This window comes from Pseudorasbora parva, chromosome 4 (assembly GCF_024679245.1).
Source record: "Pseudorasbora parva isolate DD20220531a chromosome 4, ASM2467924v1, whole genome shotgun sequence".
In the NCBI taxonomy this organism is placed as follows: domain Eukaryota; kingdom Metazoa; phylum Chordata; class Actinopteri; order Cypriniformes; family Gobionidae; genus Pseudorasbora; species Pseudorasbora parva.
Window position 1 is genome coordinate 33891251 of NC_090175.1, and position 23198 is coordinate 33914448.

At 41.2% G+C, this 23198-nt stretch overlaps 1 protein-coding gene and 2 long non-coding RNA genes across 3 annotated transcripts; 2 read left to right on the plus strand and 1 right to left on the minus strand.

Annotated features, from left to right (window-relative positions):
• Positions 1–1479: 1479 nt before the first annotated feature.
• Positions 1480–3774, plus strand: LOC137073274 (uncharacterized). Its single transcript, XM_067441598.1, has 2 exons — positions 1480–1961; positions 2234–3774. The coding sequence occupies exons 1-2, from the start codon at positions 1610–1612 to the stop codon at positions 3277–3279; spliced, it is 1398 nt and encodes a 465-aa protein (XP_067297699.1). The 5' UTR covers positions 1480–1609; the 3' UTR covers positions 3280–3774.
• Positions 3775–14346: 10572 nt separating this feature from the next.
• LOC137073275 (uncharacterized) lies at positions 14347–16199 on the minus strand. The gene is made up of 3 exons (XR_010904766.1): positions 16059–16199; positions 14839–15628; positions 14347–14528 (listed from the first exon to the last, which is right to left on the minus strand). It is a non-coding gene; the product is annotated as an uncharacterized lncRNA (long non-coding RNA).
• A 429-nt stretch (positions 16200–16628) lies between these two features.
• On the plus strand, positions 16629–19062 carry LOC137073276 (uncharacterized). Its single transcript, XR_010904767.1, has 3 exons — positions 16629–17124; positions 17716–17923; positions 18588–19062. It is a non-coding gene; the product is annotated as an uncharacterized lncRNA (long non-coding RNA).
• The last annotated feature ends 4136 nt before the right edge of the window (positions 19063–23198 follow it).

The window sequence follows — 23198 nt, forward strand, 5'->3', positions numbered from 1 at the left end:
GGTCACGATTCTGGTGACTTCAAATTAAACATTAAATGAATCGCCAACATCTAAACCTCTGTTAATATTAATAAGAGCTTCTGTAGATGTCTGACAGAAATACAGTCTTGTAAGTTATAACAAGTAAAAAGCGGTGAAAGCAGCATTTGAAAAAAGTGCCTTGAAAACGTTAATATTTAAGTTTTTATAAGTTAAGATTTTATTTATTTATTTGAGCTTTTTATGGAAAACCATATAAAATATACCTATAATTTCTATCATAAACACAAACTGCCCTCCACCCAGTGCTGTTCTATCCAGTTACATTCTAACACAAGTGTGTGTTGAACCAAATATGTGTCAAAATAGCATCAACACACTTTGTGTTGTTTTTTAACACATCTCTTGTGTAGCATTCTAACAAAAAGTGCATCATAGCATACAAACCAATGAATGCTCAGAACGATCAATTTGTGTTGACTTGTATGCAATCGCGTCATGAGAAAAATCAGCTATTGTGCGTAGCAGCACACTAACAACAATAAATTTCACTTTTATAAACACAACTTACCACTTTTGTGTATGAAAATGTCTTCTTCTTTTCCCTCGGTATTTCCCCGTCGTGCCTTTGCGCGGGTAAAATGAATGGTATCCGCACTCCCCCCACTGCCAGGTGAGGGGCAGTGAGCTGAAGGCGCTTGATCATATAGGCCCATATGTTGATGCTGAAATAAAGTGAGATAAAGATATTGTTTCATATGCAAGTAATAAAGAATGAAAGTAATAACAAAACAACATTTCCCAAGGAATTTGATAGTCCTACTTTACTTACCATCTCTACAATAAAGTTCGGAGCAGAGCAACCTGTAGGCAGTGCTGCTTGGCCTATCAGATTGAAGAAGTGCTTCGTCATGTGTCAACTCTGCCAACCAGCTGCCAACCGCTGCCAACACACAACCCCTGGTAGGTGCATCGGATTCTGATAACATCATAAGCCAATGAAATTAAAGTGCGCCAATTTTTAATTTTTTGGTTATTGGTCGCGGACTCGATGGATTCAGTGGAGAGGAAACTTTTGAACAAAGTTTATGTTGGAGAAACCAAAAAATCGTCTTTAAAGTTAATAAAATGGTTGCAAATGATTGGCTTGTTGAAACGCAAAATTAAATGCAAGAACTGCGGGCATAAAATGAACATGGTTGCCTTCCAGTCCAAGGACCATTACGTCTGGTAAGAATGCTTTATTTTTATGATTTAAGATTAAACTCTTAAATATCTTAGCCTATAAAATAGTATTAGTTGTTATTTTAAGAGGTGCTTTGAGAAGAAAGAATGACTTAATGTGTTTAATAAACTTCAAAAGGCTATTATTTAAATTAATGTGAGCGCTAACTTTCACATTAAATTTTTCACACTTTCACAATTAAAAAAATAAATAAAAATAAATGGTGCGGGTCCTGGCTGTAGGCTATAGTAGCGCTAGTTCGTATCCACCTTATTTTTAACGGAAATACGTACAAGGCCATTTGACAGTTTTTTTGTGCGAGACTTCCGGTCTGGCACTTCCGGTCTGGCATTTCCTAGCGAAACAACTTTTCAAGTGTTCGTTCGTAACAACTAACTCGTCGTTATGGCTTCGAGGAAGACCGGGATTGTTTGTGCAGTTAGAGGGTGTCATAATAACTGGTACAAAAGAAAGATTTACTTGGAGCAGGAGTGTTTTGTTCATCAAACGCGTACGAGAGCTGAATGTGGATGCGAGGCGCCCTACGACCTTTACCCCCCGCCGAAGAATGAGGAATCCCTTCGCCTGTGGTTAAAAGCTTTAAATTTGAAGAAACCACCGAAGCGACCGTATGTTTGTTCTTTTCATTTCGTGCACTCGAGACCTACAGAAGACCATCCGATACCAGAAAAGTGGCTGGGCTACGAAGTCCCGATAAAAAATCCAAGGAGACGTGTTAAGAGGTTAGCAGAGACAGGTAAGATAACGGATTTTTAATTGCTACACAGGGCAATGTTAAAGGAACTATGTATATCACTGACAACAGTATATTGTAATTTAATATATTTTTATTTTTTTCATCCCTGCTAGTATAAATTTGAAGCAATAAATGCAATATAATTATTTGAATTAGCACTAATACAGGTTTTGCTATATTAGCTTGGTGCTAACGTAGTTTAAAGTAGTCTAGGTATGTTTTATGTTGTTTGCTAAACTGGTTGTGGGCTTATGTGGTCTTGTGTTTGGCAGATGACTGCCACTGTGATGAGGAGGCTGACCCGACCGTTCCAGAGTCCGAGTCACCTATGCATAAAGATGCTGACACCCAGTGGGAGGTTCAGGCACTGATGGATCACACCTACACATTAGGAGAAAAGTTGAAAGACGTATGCGACAGAGAAACACAATGTGGTGGAGAAGAACCCCTTGCCCATGCCATCCTGAAAAATGAAACTAGCTGTGTGTTGTACACAGGCCTGTCTCTCATTGCCTTTTTTGATCATGTTAAATTTCTGGAACAGTTCTATAAAGCAAACTTTAAGATGTACGTAATGGATCAAATATTGATGACCATGATGAAACTAAAGTTGAATCTGCTCCAGGGTGATCTTGCAGAACGCTTTGCTGTGTCCCAGGGGTTAGTGAGCAGGATCCTCTCCTACTGGATAGACACAATGGAGGAGCACATGAGAATCTACATTCCATGGCTGCCACGGGAGACAATCCGGAGCACAATGCCTCAGTGCTTCAGGGAGAAGTTCCCCAGCACCACCTGCATCATTGACTGCACTGAGACCATCCTGCAGAAACCACACAACCTTGACTCCAGAGGCGAGTCATACAGCCATTATTATTCTAGCAATACTATAAAGTATTTAGTTGCTATTGCCCCATGTGGGCTTGTTATGTTCATTTCTCCTGCTTATGGAGGCAGGTGTAGTGACAAGTTCATCACTCAGGAGTCTGGCTTCCTGGAGTATCTTCGTCCTGGTGATGAAGTGATGGCAGACAGAGGCTTTACCATCAGAGATCTGCTGTTTGAGAGAAGGGTTAACCTTGTTCTACCAGCGTTCACTCATAAAGGAGAGCAGTTGTCTGATGAGGATGTAACTGCCACAAGAAGGATTGCGAATGTGCGCATACATGTGGAAAGAGTTATCAGGAGGCTCAAAGTGTTTAAAATAATCTCCCAGACTGTACCTATCAACTTGGCACACAAAATGGACAAAATCCTCAGAATCTGTGCAGCCCTGGTAAACATGCAGGGGGAAATCATCCATGAGGATGCTGAATGAGCCTGGACATTTACATGTCAAAAAGATCCGGATTTCCACTGTAGCTTAATATTTGTAAATAATTATTTTTCAGGTATCTCTATTCTCTATCTCTATTCTGCACTGCTGATTATTTACTGTAAACCAATGTAATTATAATGCACAAGCAGGTGTTTTTGATCTCAGGTTTTATACTAAATAGTCTGTGTTTGGCACCTTGATGTTTTTTAATTTTTTAAAATAATTTTTCAAGTGTTGTATAATAGCAACTTATTTTTAAGACTATTTAAATGTTTATAGATACAAAAACATGCTATTTACCTTGTGTCCAACTAAAATGTGTATTATTACATTTTTCAATCGGTTTTAATTTTAATTGCTATTTAATTGCTAATGTAATTTGTTATTTAGTCGTATTTTGATTGAGTGGATGTTGTCCTAACCACATGTAAATAACAAAGTGTCATGACTCATGTATATAAAATGGCAAGAAAATACAGTATTTCACTAATGGAATTTATTAACTCATGTCATTTGTTTACATTGAATGTAATTACAATAATTCACTTTTAAAATAGAAAAACATCACTCAATTTAAACATTTCACACATGTATGGCATTATTTCTAGGCCATTTAATTTATTATACATATTAATTATAATCACAATTACTATTAAAATGGCAAAACATCACCTTAATGTGTAAAACTGAGCACAAACTATAAAAAGAAAAACACCAAGGAACTAGCCTAACAAAGGGTCAGCGGAACAACTATTAAAAATTAGGTATCTGCACACATCACAGACACAGGGAAGCTGGTGTCTGGCATGCCCGTACAGCAGGTTAAAGACTACAACATGAGTCTATTTACACATATGGACATATTTATGGGACAGTACGAGTCTGCCTGACAGAAACTCATCTACAATCCTTGGTAGCATGTGACTAAAATAGAAGGACTTGAGTTTAGGTAGAACTTGTGAACAATACTCCAAATCAAATGGCACATCAATGACAACTTTTTCAGATGGAGCCCAGACTAGCAGCTTGCATCTCTCTAGTCTTGTACAAAACATACCTAGTTGGACTTGAAGGTAGTAACCACGGGATCCATTTGGTTGCAGCTGTGGAGCCCCATCCACCATCTTCACATCTGTGAGCTTGCTGGAAAACACTTCAGCCAGAGATGCACAGTTCTTGGTAAGAACAGGACATTTAATCTCCAGCAGCTCTGTGGAGTTAACCACACCATCTGGGCTGGCAGAAAGCCATGGTTCTGTGACACTAACTACAGTGCCTCTCTTCTCAACACTAAACCCACAGCTCTCCATCCATGCATAGGCCACCTCCTCATTCTCCTTGCCATACCTGGTGGCAGTGTTCCCATGGAACCTAGGAAATAGGTGATCCCTAAGAAAATTATCTGGCTTAGTAGATGCACGCATGGGGACCTTTTTTGCAGAGCTAGCAGTTACTCTTAATTTACGTGCATCAAACCACAAGTGGGAGGCACTCTGCATTTTAGTGAACGCCTCCAAACTGGCACATTTATCCCCATCTAATTTAATGTACGTATCATAAAATGACATGCATTTCTGGCACTGTATGTCCGTGCCATGTTCACTATGAGGCTGCTGGAGCTGTGTGGAAGCTGCTGGAATTTGATCTGGTGCAGCAGAGATGCATTTGTGCAGAAGGCTGCCCACTGGAACATTGGCGACTTCTAAGCTCATCTTCAGTGCTTCATGTGAACTGTAGGCAGGGGTTGGCGGTAGAGGTGGAGAGATGGGCAGGATGTTCTCAGAGACATCAGAACTTACTTTGTGGTGCCTGAAACATATATTTGCCAACCTTTTTGGGACTAAATTGCGCTGTGTCCCTGAGTTCCAGTGGCACTGTTCATCTGTGCAGGACAATCCAGTCAGATCTTTGGACACTGCAAACTGCACCTTTAACAAATTTTAAATAGAACATGTAGCGTGTGTGTATGGTCTGACGTATCACACTTGCATATGGTTCAATATGGGCCAATTGATCAGAAGAAAAGATGCGACTACTGGAGAGAGGGAGACAACACAGCAGGTAGGTGAAAGGCAAAAGTTTTGTTTACTCATTGAAGTCTTGTTTTCGTTGAAGGATTTCTCAATTCACAGTTTGCTTGTAGTGTACAAATCTCAAATACTGTCCATCAACAACATACAATGTATGACGATGCTTGTAATAACTCTTATTTTTTGAATTTTAGGTAATTGGACTCAACCAGATCAATTCAACTGAGAAACAGATCTTTGTACAATGGAAATGATAAAATAAACTCTTTTTTTGATAAACTCAAAAGCCTCGGTCTGTTTATAACCCAATAAAATGTAAAAAAATGATAAACAATATTTTCAAAACAAAACGTTACACATTCAATGACTCAGAAATAATTTGAACAGTCAATTTGAATCAGCATACAAGGTATGGGTTCGTATTTCAACTTTCCCAACTCAATAAGTCAGTATTTCCCTTGAAAATGTCACTTTTCCAGCCAGATGAGTCAAACATTCAAAATTCGCTGAATTGATTCAGTTAGTCAGTTCAAGAATCAGCTGGCTTGTATCAAAAGGGTCTTGATTCTTTAGAATCGTTCAGTTCAGAGTCAATGTCTCTCCATTCAAAGGAAAAAATAGATGGGAAAAAAGAGAGTCTCAGTGTATTCACGTCCCGTTTTGTCCAAAACAAAAAGGAAAAGGACTTTCCTACCAGTTTCGATGAGTTCAAGAGCAAATTTCAGACAGATAAATCGAATCCATGGGTGGCTCGCCTTTTCATACACACTCAAATGCGTCACACGTGTCCAGGTGATGACAATTTTCTCCAGAAGAAAAAAAACCCAGCCTTGTATAAACACAAGGCAGAACAATGATTAATATTCCATTCAAACACTTTCAATAAAACAAGTATCATGTATACATTTTCAACAACACATTAACTCGATATCTTCACATTAATACACATTTGTCACTCTTCATTGACTCGTTGCATCTTTACATGTGACTAGCTTTACCCCACGTGCAAATTAGCACTCAGCTGGCACATTATGCATAAGCAGCCTATATAAACGCTAAAATCACAAATTATCTGCTGCCGAATGCACAACAGTTTTTTTGTTGCAAAATGTCAAGTCAATATTTGAAATGTAACTCACCAAGGCAATAATTTTAATCTATAAAGGAAGTTTGCGGTGCTTTGATGCTCCGTATATCTGCCTCGTCCTCTTCTCACTCGTGACAGCTCCTCCAAGTTATCACATTTTCCCGAAATCAGAGTCCGTTCATTGCATTCAAGTAACTTTTACAGTAACTTTTCTCAGAATCTTCTCAAAGTTTTTGGTGATCACTCAGCGTGCAGGTGCTCTGTCTGACTCGTTCGCTCCCTCCTCCTCTCTGTCTACCCTGACAGCGGCAGTGTCCCGGCCACAGTGTGAATGCGCTGCTACCATTGGCTCGTTGGAGTGCCTGTCACTGCAGCGCAATCAATGATTGGACAAGACATCTTTCCTTCTAAAGCACTCGTTTTTTCTCTCTTTTTCTCTTTCCTTTATTTTTCCATCTTTTAACATATGTCTCAACTCATTTAATGGTTACCTAGATCATCTGGGTTACACTCTCCCCGCTTAGAAGATATGCAGGTCCCTCTGCATCCTTTAGGCTGCAAAGTCACTGCAGCATGATTTCCACTACACACTTTCAGAGGGGTATCTCCAAGAGAATCGGGCTCCTCCAATGACACAGTGAAAGCTGCACTGAGCCCCTGCAATAATGACTGCACGACCAGGGAAAGGGGATTTCCCAACTTGGGGTACTGTAGCCTTCTTGGTGGTTCACAATGTCTTTGTGAGCGTCTAGGAACATCTGCCAGACTCTGGCCAATCTCCATTAAGTCATCTTGGGGACTCCTCAAATTAGCAGATTCATTCTGTATCAGGCCATCATGCCTTTCATCTCCTCCACTGAGGGTCCCAGATGGGGGCTTATCAGATTCCTGGTCCTGCTGTTCATTCTGCACAGGTATGTAACTTAAAACATCAGTTCCCATAGGATCATTTGGCTGCAATCTTTCCTTTTCAGGTTCATCAGATAGACTTCCATCTTCACCATCAGGTAGGTCAGATAAATTCCCTTGTGATTCCTCTGAGGTAGAGCGCTCGATTCCTGTACTAATTGCCGTTTGCATTTCAGGAGGAACTTCTGGTGTCACCACAGTTTTTAACTGATCCTCAGGTCTAAGGTTGGAAAGAATCCTGCTCTCAATGTTTGGTAGGTACCCTGGTAAGTAACAACTCATAGTGTCATCTTCAGACTCAGAATCCTCAGCCTCATCTTCAGACTCTCCTGCGCTAGGATTGGCTCGAGTTCTAGGCCTACGGGGTCTTTTTGGTTTTATTGATTCCTCGGGTTTATCTTCTCGTAAGAATCCACAGGGAAGTAACAAGTCACGATGCAATGTGCGAAGTGGCCCATCCTTGCCTTCAGGCCGAACTGTGTAAACTGGTAAATCACCGGCTTTCCTGACCACAACGTAGACCTTTCGCTCCCACTTATCTGCCAACTTATGCTTCCCTCTCAGCCTGACGTTCCTCACCAGAACACGGTCGCCAACTTCAAGGAATGAAGCAACCACTCGCTCATCGAATCTCTGCTTGTTGCGTTTTGCCACTTTTGAGGCGTTCTCCGTTGCTACCCTATAGCTCTCCTTTAAACGCTCCTTCAAATCCCTCACGTAGCGTGAGTGAGACTGCGGTGAGTCATCAGCAAATAAGCCGAAAGCTAGATCGATTGGTAGCCGGGGCTGCCTCCCGAACATCAACTCATATGGTGAAAATCTAGTGGAATCGTTACGTGTACAATTATACGCGTGGACTAATGGCTTGACAGAGTCCTTCCAGCAGGTCTTTTCTTTGTCACCCAGGGTTCCCAGCATCTGGAGCAGCGTCCTGTTAAAGCGTTCGACTGGGTTTCCCCTTGGGTGGTAAGGGGTCGTCCTCACTTTACGGATGCCTGCTATACTGCATAGCTCTTTAATCAGCTTCGACTCAAAGTCGGGCCCCTGATCACTGTGTAGTTTCTCCGGAAACCCGTAGTGAACAAGGAAGTTGTCCCACAAACATTTGGCCACTGTTTGGATCTTCTGGTTTCTGGTGGGTATCGCTACAGCATACCTGGTGAAATGGTCTGTGATTACTAGAATGTCCTTCGTGTTGCTCCGATCAGGCTCCAGCGACAGGAAGTCCATGCAGACCAACTCGAGGGGTCTGCTAGTCATTATATTCACCAGGGGTGCAGCTCGCTCAGGAGGGGTCTTTCGCCTTACGCAACGCTCACAGGCTTTTATCTTGTTTTCCACCGCCGTCGCCATCTTTGGCCAATAAAACCGGGACCTAGCCAGATCCAGAGTCCTCTCGATTCCCAGATGGCCCATGTCGTCATGCAAGCTTGTCAAGGCCATCTCCCGGAGGTCCACTGGTAATGCCAGTTGATATGACACACTTCCTTGATTCTGCCTCTTTCTAAATAATACGCCATTCTTGAACATCAACCTGTTCCACTCTTTCAGCCACAAAGCCACATTTATAGGTTCAACCTTCTTAACAGGTCGTTTCCCAGACTCCAAGTACTTAATGACTACTTTAAGCTCTGGATCAACTCTTTGTCTTTCTTTTAACTCCTCTTCAGACAGTCGGGGAAGAACTGGAAGATTATGCGTGTCCTCTTGCTGAAACTCTTGAGGTACCGCACAAGGACTAAGCGACAAGGACTCAAACACTGTAGGTTGGAGGGATGAAAGTTCAGGATCACCACAGCCCTGGTAAACTTGATGTCTCTCACAGAGGGCCTTCACAGCTGCAGGCAGAATCGTTAGTTGTTCTGATTCCGCCAAATGGTGAAGGGTGAATTGCTTGATCCTCTCCTGCTCTTTCTGGGACACAAAATCATCCAAAGGCCTGTCATGAGGGCGTCGTGAGAGCCCGTCTGCGTCTTGGTTTCGCCTACCAGCACGATATTGGATCTTGAAACTGAACGTTGACAGGCTGGACAGCCACCTATAGCTAGTCGCATCAAGCTTTGCAGATGTCAAGATGTAGGTAAGCGGGTTGCTGTCTGTTAGTACAGTGAAGTCCACTCCATACAGGTAGTCACTAAATTTTGCGGTAACAGCCCACTTGAGCGCTAGGAATTCCAACTTGTGTGCTGGATATTTAGCCTCACTTTTGGTCAGTCCTCTGCTCGCAAATGCTACCACTCTCATTCTTCCCTCCTGTTCCTGATACAAGGCGGCCCCAAGTCCGGTGGTGCTAGCATCTGTGGTTAGCAGGTAAGGGAGACTGGGATCGGCAAATCCAAGAACTGGAGCTGAAGTCAGCTTCTCTATGATGGTGTTAAACGCTTGCTGGCATTCCTGTGTCCATCGGTCTCCAAATTGTTCTTTGGGATTATGGTACTGCATGCTTTTCTTCGGGTCTTGCTTTTGATTTTTCTGCAAAGGGGGGTATCCAACAGTAAGGTCATTAAGAGGTCTAGTTATCTTGGAAAAATCTTGGACAAACCTTCTGTAGTACCCAGCGAAACCAAGGAAGGATTTGAGCTCTTTGAGATTTCTAGGCCTTGGCCAGGTCTTGAGGGCCTCGATCTTGGTCGGATCCGTCTCCACTCCATCTTGGGACACTATATGGCCCAGGTATCGGACTGACGTCTGGAAGAACTTGCACTTTTTGGGAGAAAGCTTCAGTCCGTACTCCCTTAAGCGTTTCAGAACTTGCAGAAGCCGGGTTTCATGTTCCTCCAGAGTCTTAGAGAAGACTATAAGATCGTCGATGAAGACCAGTACCTCTCTTCTATTAAGATCCCCCATGCACCGCTCCATCAGCCGTTGAAATGTGCTCGGCGCATTTGTGACCCCTTGTGGCATTCGGTTGAACTCCCAGAACCCCAATGGGCATACGAACGCCGTTTTCTGTTTGTCAGCCTCCTCCATCTCGATCTGATAGAAACCTGATTTCAAGTCGAGGACTGAAAACCATTTGAGCCGGTTAGAACTGAGAAGGCTTCCTCCAAATTTGGCAGAGCATACGCATCTTTTATAGTTTGGGAATTCAACTTCCTGAAGTCGATGCACAAGCGCACATCATTATCCTTTTTCCTCACTACTACTATCGGAGAAGCAAAGGGAGATTCGGATTCTCTGATGACCCCTGCGTCGATTAATTCCTTGAGGTGTCTCCTTACTGCATCGACATCTTGGGGGTGGATGGGCCTAGCCCTCTGCTTGAAGGGAGTATTGTCACTGAGATTGATGCGATGTTTTACTCTGTCAGTGTGGCCATAATCCAGATCGTGCAGCGCGAATACATCAGGCATAGAGCTCACTAGATCCGTTATTCTCCTCTTCCATTCACATGATAGAGGGGAATCACCGAAGTCGACAGCAATCTCTGCTATCGTGGGGTTCACATCCTTGCACACAGGATCATGCTTGGGGTTTCCTCCCTCAATCACATGTTGGACTGCATGAACTTCAGCAAGCACGGCTCTAGGAGGAATCATTAAATCCGTCTGAGTCTCATTCTTCAACACTATTGGTATTTGGACATTACGTTTCAGAGGCAAGGAATGGAGACAACTCGCCACTAACAGTCCACCAGGTAAGGGAGATAAGGTCGATGGCTCTACTGTCACCAAGGTCTCTGATAGCGGTCCAACGACGTTAACGTACCCGTCGAGAACTACAGTACTTCCAGCCGATACCACCTCAGGCGTGCCTCCTTTCACCTTTACTTGTCCCAAGACACTTGTCCCTGCTCTTCGTCGTCTAACTTCCAGGACCCTTATTACAGCTTGATACCCATGGTAGCATGACTTAAACTTTGGCGTGTCTCCTTGCACATGACAAGCATACAAGACATCCAGAGTATTGGTGCCGATGAGGATTTGAGGCACATGTGTCAAGTCTGGGACCACTAAAGCCAATGTTGGAACTTCTGCCTCCATTCCTAAAAACTCCTGAGGAAACTTCAGGGTTAACTCAACGTACCCCAGGTAGGGAACAGCTTGTCCATTTGCTCCTTCAACTTCCAACAGGTGATTTAATGGCTGCATAGGATGCTGCGACAGGTGACTGTTGTAGAAAGACAAGGGAATTGTCGTCACCTGAGATCCTGTGTCTAGCAAGCAGTTCACTTCCTTCCCCTCTACTTTGACTTGTGCAGTGCATTTCATCCCTATCAGTCCAGCTGGTAACTTCAAAGAATTTCCGACATTAGCATGCCTGTTAAAAACTTGTCGATGCTTAGGGCTTTGTTTCTTTCTCCCAGTCTCCATCCGCCCAGCGACAGAGACTGCCTTTAATTTAAAGGCACTGTGGTAGTTTTGTTTTGAAGATCCCACTCAGCTTGTCTCTCTCTCAGTTTACGTCTCTTCTCTTCAACTTTAAGTGAATTCGGGGGATTCTCACAGTTGATCGCTAAGTGACCATCCTCTCCACAGCGAAAGCAATACCACGGCCGAGGACGGTTGGTGCTCGCTTCTCCATACTGTGGCCTCCCATTTGCCCTTCCATCGACTTCCCTCGCATTGGATCTACTCAGACTGTTTCTCAGATGAGAGGACCTTTCAGGTTGGTTTCTCGGTGTACCAGAAGTAGCGACTTGGATTTTCAGCTCCGCTATCTGTCCTTTCAACTCCTGAAGTTCACTTGCTTGGGCTCGTTCTTTCACGTCCTGATTGGCAGCTGTTCTGATGGCCGCAACCTGGCTTTGAAGTGCAGCAACCTCTTTCTTTAGAGCACCAACCTCAGACGTTTCGGGGCAGTGAGTTTTAACCTTCTGCTTAGAGGCTTTCTGATTAGGTGTAGCGAAGACTGGGGAATCAGCGTCTTCTTCCGATGTGCTGCAATAAGCAGACTGTTGGTGTGATGCTGTACGCAGTTTAAGGGGAACGGATGGATGCTTGTTCATACCCAAATGCTTCCTCATTCTCTCTTCCTTTGATGTTTGTTTATCCTCAGCTGTGCGGATGAGAATTGCTAATTCAGCAAAAGGAGGTGGGTCTGCTTTTCTCTTTTCGAGCTGCAGATCAGCTATCAGTGCGTTGTCCCAGCAGCCACGGCAGAACTGCCTCAACAGACAGCGGTCTCGTTCGCTCTCTGCAACACCATCCCGTCTGATGGTAGTACTCAGGATTACGTGCAATCTGTGGAGGTAGGCAGACGACTTTTCACCTGGATTCTGCAGGGTGCTTATAAACCTGGCTAATAATTCGTCTCCGTCCTCCACTGACCCGTAGACGGACTCCAGCAGCCTGAGGCAATCTATTGATGGGGCATTCAGGTTCACATGCTTGATGATGTCTGAAGCAGGTGGCAACAAGCTATCTAGAATTTTGCGTGTCTTGTGCGATTCAGGAAGGGATGGATCGTTTAACAGATAATCAACACTCACCCGCCATGTGTCGAAATCGGGCTCGTTGTTTGGACGAGGGCTCCTCCCAGAGAAAGATTTCAGGCGGAACGAAGCATTGTGCGGGGACACAGGATCACTCGTCCTCACAATGTGTTCCATCACCACCCTCTGGATGCCTGGGGGATGCGCAGCAGTCATGGGAAATTTCACAGAGATTGTCTCAGCAGAGCTGACATTAGGGTCATTTGAACAGTGAGGCGACACAGCGCCTATGCTTGTCTTGACTGGGTTTTCGGGTTCTGTTCTCAGCACAGAAGGTGACTTACACTCTTCCAATCGCTGGGGGGTGCTAGTCACACATGTCAGGAGATTTGATTCTAAAGGCCGATGCTCAAGCCCAAGGTCTGTTCTAGGTGACGCACCAGTTCTCATGCCACTCACCCGTATCAACTCCCTTTGGAGCATATCTTGTAGGGATTCTCCATTTACACTGGCTATTGCTTGCAATTTCTCCAAATACTCTGTGGCAGCGTTACTGACAGCGGGAGTGTAGACACTACTCAGTGTGCGCACACGAAACACAGTGTCTGGATCAGTGGGATTTACCATGGTTAACGGCAGGTGGGGCTCAAGGTTGCACATGGCAGAATTGTGCGAGAACTCAACTACTGCGTTACGATGAAACTCAGAGCGTGGATCATCAATTAGCAAGTTGCGCTGTATAGATCCAAACCTCAAAAGATATGCCTCTAGAACTTGATCCAATTCAGTTAGTGTTATGCCACTGACAAGCACTGCATTTTTCACATTAACGCTCTCTCGTTCCACAACATCCATTTCTGTCAGGTTCACTGCACGTGCCTATCACAATGGTTATTCACCTCAAGTCGCTGCTGCACCCTCTCTCCTGGCTGGCTCGCCAAAGTTGTAGCGTGTGTGTATGGTCTGACGTATCACACTTGCATATGGTTCAATATGGGCCAATTGATCAGAAGAAAAGATGCGACTACTGGAGAGAGGGAGACAACACAGCAGGTAGGTGAAAGGCAAAAGTTTTGTTTACTCATTGAAGTCTTGTTTTCGTTGAAGGATTTCTCAATTCACAGTTTGCTTGTAGTGTACAAATCTCAAATACTGTCCATCAACAACATACAATGTATGACGATGCTTGTAATAACTCTTATTTTTTGAATTTTAGGTAATTGGACTCAACCAGATCAATTCAACTGAGAAACAGATCTTTGTACAATGGAAATGATAAAATAAACTCTTTTTTTGATAAACTCAAAAGCCTCGGTCTGTTTATAACCCAATAAAATGTAAAAAAATGATAAACAATATTTTCAAAACAAAACGTTACACATTCAATGACTCAGAAATAATTTGAACAGTCAATTTGAATCAGCATACAAGGTATGGGTTCGTATTTCAACTTTCCCAACTCAATAAGTCAGTATTTCCCTTGAAAATGTCACTTTTCCAGCCAGATGAGTCAAACATTCAAAATTCGCTGAATTGATTCAGTTAGTCAGTTCAAGAATCAGCTGGCTTGTATCAAAAGGGTCTTGATTCTTTAGAATCGTTCAGTTCAGAGTCAATGTCTCTCCATTCAAAGGAAAAAATAGATGGGAAAAAAGAGTCTCAGTGTATTCACGTCCCGTTTTGTCCAAAACAAAAAGGAAAAGGACTTTCCTACCAGTTTCGATGAGTTCAAGAGCAAATTTCAGACAGATAAATCGAATCCATGGGTGGCTCGCCTTTTCATACACACTCAAATGCGTCACACGTGTCCAGGTGATGACAATTTTCTCCAGAAGAAAAAAAACCCAGCCTTGTATAAACACAAGGCAGAACAATGATTAATATTCCATTCAAACACTTTCAATAAAACAAGTATCATGTATACATTTTCAACAACACATTAACTCGATATCTTCACATTAATACACATTTGTCACTCTTCATTGACTCGTTGCATCTTTACATGTGACTAGCTTTACCCCACGTGCAAATTAGCACTCAGCTGGCACATTATGCATAAGCAGCCTATATAAACGCTAAAATCACAAATTATCTGCTGCCGAATGCACAACAGTTTTTTTGTTGCAAAATGTCAAGTCAATATTTGAAATGTAACTCACCAAGGCAATAATTTTAATCTATAAAGGAAGTTTGCGGTGCTTTGATGCTCCGTATATCTGCCTCGTCCTCTTCTCACTCGTGACAGCTCCTCCAAGTTATCACATTTTCCCGAAATCAGAGTCCGTTCATTGCATTCAAGTAACTTTTACAGTAACTTTTCTCAGAATCTTCTCAAAGTTTTTGGTGATCACTCAGCGTGCAGGTGCTCTGTCTGACTCGTTCGCTCCCTCCTCCTCTCTGTCTACCCTGACAGCGGCAGTGTCCCGGCCACAGTGTGAATGCGCTGCTACCATTGGCTCGTTGGAGTGCCTGTCACTGCAGCGCAATCAATGATTGGACAAGACATCTTTCCTTCTAAAGCACTCGTTTTTTCTCTCTTTTTCTCTTTCCTTTATTTTTCCATCTTTTAACATATGTCTCAACTCATTTAATGGTTACCTAGATCATCTGGGTTACAAACAGTTACATATTATGAATGTATTACAGTCCTTGGTGTCACAACACTTATATAGAAAATATGGACAGTTTATGGTGACAACTGTCCATATTTTTTAAATTCACCTTGATGATGTACTTACCAAAATTGCCATTCGAGATTAGACTGGTCTGAATTAGAATTAGTGAAAATAAAAACTAACTTACCTACACAGAAAGGAAGTGGTGGTTCACCAAAATGTGGTGTGCTGACAGAATTTTACATTTAGTCAAACTTGAATGACCTTACCTTAACCCAAGCAGCATCAATGAACAAGATATTATACTTTTACTTATCTGGAAAAGGTGCGCCATCTGTTGATTAAAAAATAAAAACAATAGTCATACACTAAATATTATTTTACAAATGCCTTAGCAGCCAATGTTTTCATCAGCGCTGATACCCAAACAGTACAAATACAATAGAAATAAACTTGAAGCTTCAATGTAAATCTAGCTTAAATTTTAATGTGACAAACTTGCATCAAGAGCTCTGTGGGTACACATCAGATTGGTACAATGTGTCAAACTTCAAACCTAAATATTATGAGGTAGACAACAGTTCAGTTACAGTTTTGATATCAAATTGTAACGTTAGTTCAATCCCAAACATTTAGCATGGCTATCTATATAAAATAAACTGACTAGCAATCTAATCACAACGAGGCAACAGCTAGTATGTTATGGCATTGAACCATATACTGTATATAAAACAGACAACTGAACAGACAATTAATTAGCCTACCTTCCATAAGATCGCCGCTGCGTGACTGCAGGATTTCCCCTGACCCGCGACACAGGAGCACCCGGCTGTCTCAATAGTGCCGGCTGATGTAGTCAGAATCCACGCAGAGTGAACGTCAGACTTGCTTTGGCTTGGTTGGACATCAGCCTTCATGAAAATCAGGTCATCGATGTTGTTATTGATTAACACCTTGCCAACTTTTCCACTGTGGAGGTACTGATACGCCTCAGTACTTTTGTAATTGCGCATTGTAGACCCATCCGCACCAAGTGACAACACAAAATAATTAAATATGTCCTCGTACGTTATATGAGGCCACTTCTTCATGTCATCCTCCCACTCGTGAATAGTTTGAGGGTGAGGCACTGACCTGCCATTTCGATTATGCAGCGATTTTTGGAAATGTTCCCACGACATAGTCACCTAATTTAGTTCGGATAACGTTAGTTAGCGCAGGGAAGCGAGGGAACGGAAGTTCCGCACAAAAACCGGAAGTTGGACCCATGTTTACTTCCGCGTTCGAAAATAAGGCGGATAGTTTCAGTTGGCAATGAATAGACGTCAAGTGATTGCTTACGATTAATGAATAATGACAATACTTGTGTTTTGTAATGTAATGTAGATTGTTGTAAGAGTGCCAAATTTATCACGATTGTATTTCTATTTTATCTAATCAGTTTGAATAAGCAGCTGGAAGATAAAACAGATATTTCAAGTATCAGCACAATAATCAGTCAATTTATAAAAGATAAATAAATCTAATATTACTCAACATCACACACACGTGTGTGTGTGTGTGTGTGTGTGTGTGTGTGTGTGTGTGTGTGTGTGTGTGTGTGTGTGTGTGTGTGTGTGTGTGTGTGTGTGTGTGTGTGTGTGTGTGTGTGTGTGTGTGTGTCCAAGACATTATGTTAAACATTTAAACTTATTATATAATCTTATGTCCTGAAACTTCCAGGGAGTGTCGACGTAAAAGATGTGGACGGCTGAGAAGAAGTGTTCGGACAAACTCACTTTTCTCACAATCACACTGCAGTCTGTTCACATGGATGAAGTATATACATAGGTAAGCAATGCAAATATATTACATAACTAGTATTTGACATATTACACTATATGTATGGTGTTTTTTGAGTCCACAGAACACAACTACATTACAGCACGTTATAGTTTTTGGTGGCATACAAAAATATGATAGTCAATCTAATAGCATAGCATATCCTATTGCAAAAGCATTTCATGTAATACTGTATATCTCACCATACTTTGCCAGATATCTTACAATAACCCAAAAACTAAAAAAACAAACTCTTTTTTTTTTAAAATTGTATCAAGGTGATTATATTTTGACCATACTTTGAATTAGTATTTAGGATGTCTTATAAAACATCTTCAACAGAAGCTTCTAACAGAAGATTATGCTGGTGATTATAGATGTGTTCAATTTTTTTTTTTTTTTTTTTTACAGTATATTGTACTGTTTAATCAGCTATGTATGTTTTGCTATGCTTAGAGTCAAAAGTAAAAAAAAAGTAAAAAACTAGTGTTCAAAATACAAGGTACTTGGTACAAATATGGTTGATAAAGCACACATTATTTTTTTGTGAAAATACAATGTTCTTATTTAAAAAATAATAATTATTGTTAATCTTTGTAGATTTGCTCAGGGTTTACATCTACGGCAAGTAGACATGCTTCAAGATGGCATTGCAAAGAGCACAGCAACACTTTCCATGATGTCAAAGAAACTCAGAAGAATTTGTGTACAAAGCCTGAAGAAGCACCGAAAAAAAAGGAGACAGATAGTTGGTGGAGTTAATGTCCTTGTTCACATTGATGAGAGCAAGTTTTGCCACAAACGCAAGGTAGTGTAATCTAAATGTGCAATTTTCACTTTCACTGACATTTTATTTATTTTGTTTAACCCAAAGAAGGGTTATCTCATGCTTAAGTAGAATAAAACAGGAATGTGTTCTTAACACAAAAATAAAATGAATATTCAACGTTTAATTTAATGGCAAAATGTATCTCAATATTTTTTTACTTGTTCACAAGAAATTTTATTAAAGGGTTAGTTCACCTAAAAATAAAAATTCTGTTATTAAATCCTCACCCGCATGTTGTTCCAAACCTGTAAGACTTTATTTAATCTTCGGAACACGAATGAAGATCTTTTTCATGAAATCTGAGCAATTCCTGTCCCTCCATTGACAGCTATGCAACTATCGCTTAAAAAAATTAATGAATAAATCATAAAACTACTCCATTTGACTCCAGTGGTTTAATCTCAATTTTTATTTTCCACTTTATTTTCAAAACCATGAATCTCCAGATTTTCTTTTTTAGGTGAACTGACCCTTTAAAGATTTTCTTATTATGTAAACATAGTTATTGTGTTATATGGAATTTAAAAGAGTTTTAGTGATAAACTAAACAATCTCATGTAATTACACCTGATTTGAAAAAAACTGATACATGATACAGAGATTTTCTTATTTTGTAATACTGTTCATGCTGTTTTTTTGGTAGTATGCAAGAGGACGCTTTGGTAACACCTGGAAAAGAAAGCGAACTTGGGTGTTTGGTATACTTGAGATCAAAGCTGCAAGCAGACGCCCCATTCTTCGCCTTGTGAAGAAAAGAAACAAGGAAACCCTTGTTCCCATTATCAAGAAACATGTTAAACTTCAAAGTCTAGGTGTGAGTGATGAGTGGAGAGCATATGCCAGTCTTTCCCAGGAGGGCTACAAGCATGTCAGAGTCAACCACAGCCAGAATTATGTAGACCCACAAACAGGACTACATACTCAAAACATTGAGAGAGCGTGGCAGACTTACAAGAAAGAAGTTTGGCGTATGCGGGGTAATCGTTCTGAGAAGGCCTTAAAAAAACAGCTCAGCTTCATAGAGTGGACCTACTGGTTAGCAAGAAGATATAAACATGGAGTACTTGGAAGACTTCTCAAAGACATAAGGAATGTTAACCGCAGATAAGTTAAGGAACTTTCTGTAAACCTTACTGTCATGAAAGGCAAAATGTATTAATTCGTTATTATTATTATTATTATTATTATTATTATTATTATTATTATTATTATTATTATCATTATTATTATTTGTTGTTGTTTACAACTTTTGATCTTGGCCTTGGGCATTTGAAATGTTGTTGTAGACAAGTATTAAGAGAGTTTTCATTTTGAAAAACTCAATATATTTTGTCACATAACCCGATGTGAACCTGATACCATAGTAAATGATGGGTTGTATTATTTGGAGTGTTTTTTTTTTTTTTTTGTATCTACTTAATAAAAGTGATTTTTTCTCTCCCTCTGATATGCTGCCTATAGTGTTTGTTCTACTTCAGTCAGATTTGCAAGACTCATTTTAAATGGTAAATATGTTGCATATAATTAATGGAAACCTGTATGCAATCTGTTGATAGGTTATAGACTTTCTACTGATATCAACTGTTTTTCACTTTAATTAGATAGTCCTAAAAGATGTCTACTAACCCTTAGTGGAGAATGTCTATTAACAGTCTACTGATCGTAAACAATATATTTGTTGACAGGCAACAGATAAGCAAGTAATCTTTAGTTGACTATCAACAGATTATCAACAAATGCTAAACTAAAGATTTTTTTCTAAGAATTAAGTTTTTAATCAGTTTTAATAATCATTAATTTGATGCATTTGAGACCCCTTGAGTAAGATATACATTATCATAAACGGATCATATGCTGACATGACTGTTGACTTTCAACTGATAGATTGATGTTGAGTTGTTGGTAGACAAGTTGTTGGTGGACAGCTTAGAAGATGGTGACTCAATCTACAGAAAGTTAGTTGACAATTGGTAAATAACCTTTTGCAAAATAACACTGACAGTCAACAGGCACTTTTTGTAAAATCTGTAGATTAACACTTGAAATTTACCTTATAGTCTATAGGCAGTTAGTTGAATGTATGTTACTTGTCTGTTGAAACAGTTTTGTTGAATGTCAACTGATGCACTGTTGACAAGATACTGAATGGCTCCTAATAATTAGTAGAGTCTCAATGAATGGACTATCAAAATAAAGTGTTACCGAAGTGTTCACAGAGAGCATCAGAAGCCACCGGTGGGGTGTTCACGGAAGGATTGGTAACAGATTGAATAATAGAAAACAGAACCTTAGGTTTAGAGTGATTCGTTTCAATTAATTTGGAGAAGTATGCAGCTTTAGCAGACTTGGCTGCAGCCTGGTATGAAATTAGCGAGTCTCTGAACATTTGAAGAGAGATATGCAGCCTGTCTTGTTTCCATTTACGTTCTGCCTTCCTGCAGTTTTGTCTCAAAAGGCGGGTAGCAGAGTTTTGCCACAGTATGGTTTTGGATTTCAGTTTGTGAGGCTTAAGTGGTGCAGTTGCATTTGCTACCTTAAGCCAGACAGAGTTCAGAAGGCTCAGATGTTGATCAGCATCCAAGTCAAGAAATGGTTGATCCAAATTTAATTGTGAGGAACAATACTCTTCAAAGCACAAGTTGAAATTTGTGCTAAACTGAGGAGAATAGAAACGAGAAAGATTAACAGTTGTACTAGAAGAAAGTGACAGCTCTGGAAGGGATAGTGTGAATAATATAGGCTTATGATCAGAAATCATAAAATCTGAGAGCACAACATCTGTCACATCAAACCCATATGATAGTACAAGGTCCAACGTATGACCCAAAATATGTGTAGAGTCACTGATCCACTGTGAGAGATTAAAATCATTAATAATGTTAAGAAACTCGTGTGATAAGGGGTTAGAAGGACAGCAGACATGGACATTAAAGTCGCCCACCAATAGGAAGCGGTCATAATTTATGGCAATATTGCCAATCAGTTCAGTGAAATGCTGTATAAAGTCCTTAGTGGAGTGCGGAGGACGATAAATCACCACTAAACATACAGGACCGTTCCAGTCCAAGTGAAGAAACTGAGCTTCGAAGCTGGAGAAGGCCGTTCCAGGGACCAATCGACAGCGTGCAGAGAGCGAGTTCCGTAAAATAGTTACTATGCCACCCCCGCGGCCACTCGGACGAGGAGAGTTAAAAAATGTACAGTCAGTCGGGATCAGTTCAGAAAACGGAGTTAGATCACCAACCTTTATCCATGATTCCGTGATAAACATAAAATCCAAGTTGTGTGCTGAATAAAAGTCATTTAGAAGGAAGGTCTTGTTCACCAGAGAACGGGCATTTAATAATGCCATCTTCGGTGGAGGGATAGTAGCGGGAGATGAGGACGCTCTTTCCAGCGTGCGCAGATTACTGTGAGTCACTCCCCGTCCCCGACATCCGGAGCCGAGGCCGATGCGGTGGACACCGGAACGAAAAACCGGGCTTGGGTGCACAGGGAGCACATGACGAAGCCACCGGTATGCCACGTCCCGTGGGCGCCAGGTAGAACCGCCGTGAAGTGATGCGGGTGAAGGATCCGAGAGAAAACCAGCCCGCAGGTGAGCTTTTAGCTTCACGATGTAACCTCCGCGGTTTCCTCGTTTCCTCCTTCGTTTTTTCTGCGGGATGCTGAGGGGCCATCGGCGAATATGCCATGGGACAGCCGATGTGGACGACTCATCAGTATTGTTAAAAGAGCAGTCCACATCTAGAGTGTAAACGGTTGAAAGTGAGGTCGCAACCGAGTTGCGAATATCCAAAAGTGCTTGACGGTCATAGGTTAAAAGCGTGTAACAGTTTAAAAATAGAACAGACAACCAGACGAGCAACCACAAGAGCGGCAGACGGCAAGCCCAACACACAGGCGCCATCGTCATCGTCATCATACTTTTGTGAGGAAGAGTATGTAGTTTTATGAAAGGAGAACGGCGTGAGAGGCCAGTGGCCAGGAGGATGGTCCCGTTGTGGGATTTGTCCATGGTGTTAGAGGCCCTATCTCAACTAGAGCTGTAATCGGGCCTTAAAAGTTAGGCCCGACAAGGACTGAGCCTGACAGAATTCGGCCCAAGCCCAAAAAAGTATATTTTGATTGACAAGTTCACAAACCCGAACCCGTTTACAGCCCGACATTAGGCTATTGAAATGTGTACACACACACACACACACACACACACACACACACACACACACACACACACACACACACACACACACACACACACACACACACACACACACACACACACACACAGCTCTTTTGCCTTTTGTCAAGAATGAGTCATTTTTACATTGTTTTAACATCATTTATTCAAGACTTACAAAGCTATAGGCCACAGAAAGTTGGAACAAAGAAATAAAATAGCTAAGTCTTCTGTACCATCTTAACTTTACACTTAGCCTAAATAGGCTTACGGGTCTATAAAAAAGTATTTCTTAACAAATGAAATCAATATAAATTTTAAATTTAACGAATTAATTAAATTAAATAATGAAATAAAACTAAAAGTTACATAAAATTGAGATTAGGCGGCGGCCTAAGATAAACGAAACCGGGACTTGCTTGCAGCCGTCTTTCTCCACAATCACCAATAGCTACTAATATAAATAGGCCAATGCACCAATAAAAAATTGTATTTATTAAAAAATTAAATTAAGATAAATCGTAAATTAAGATGGGCATTTGGTAATAACTAAATTAAGATAAATGCTCCACTGGATTCGGTTCGGCCCTTCTCTCCACAAGCAGCTGAAATTTAATAAAAGAATAATGCCAGCATTAGCCAATATACTCTGTCTACATTATGCATTTAACACTCAATTAATATTTAATTTTAATAAAATGAAAAAAAAAAAAAACTTTACTCACCAAGATTAGGCTACATGTTTTTGTGGAGGAAAATTATTGAATCCACTGTAGATGGCTTCAGCGCAGTCCTGCGCTCACTGATGGTGCGTCCAGCAGCACTGAACACCCTTTCACTGCTACTGCTACTGGCATGATGCATAATCATGCATAATACTGATCTGGCTAATTTAGCAAGTTTTGGGAAGGTTGGTTTGTTGGCCTTTCGCCAGCCAAGAACATCCGTTTCATTTTCCATGACAGCCGTTTCAATATAGCGAGTGACCTCGTCATCTTCCCAGTCAGCTTGCCTGACATTTTCCCACTCCACAAAATTCGCCCTTTTTGCCGGAGGAGTGGGTTCGACTCCGGA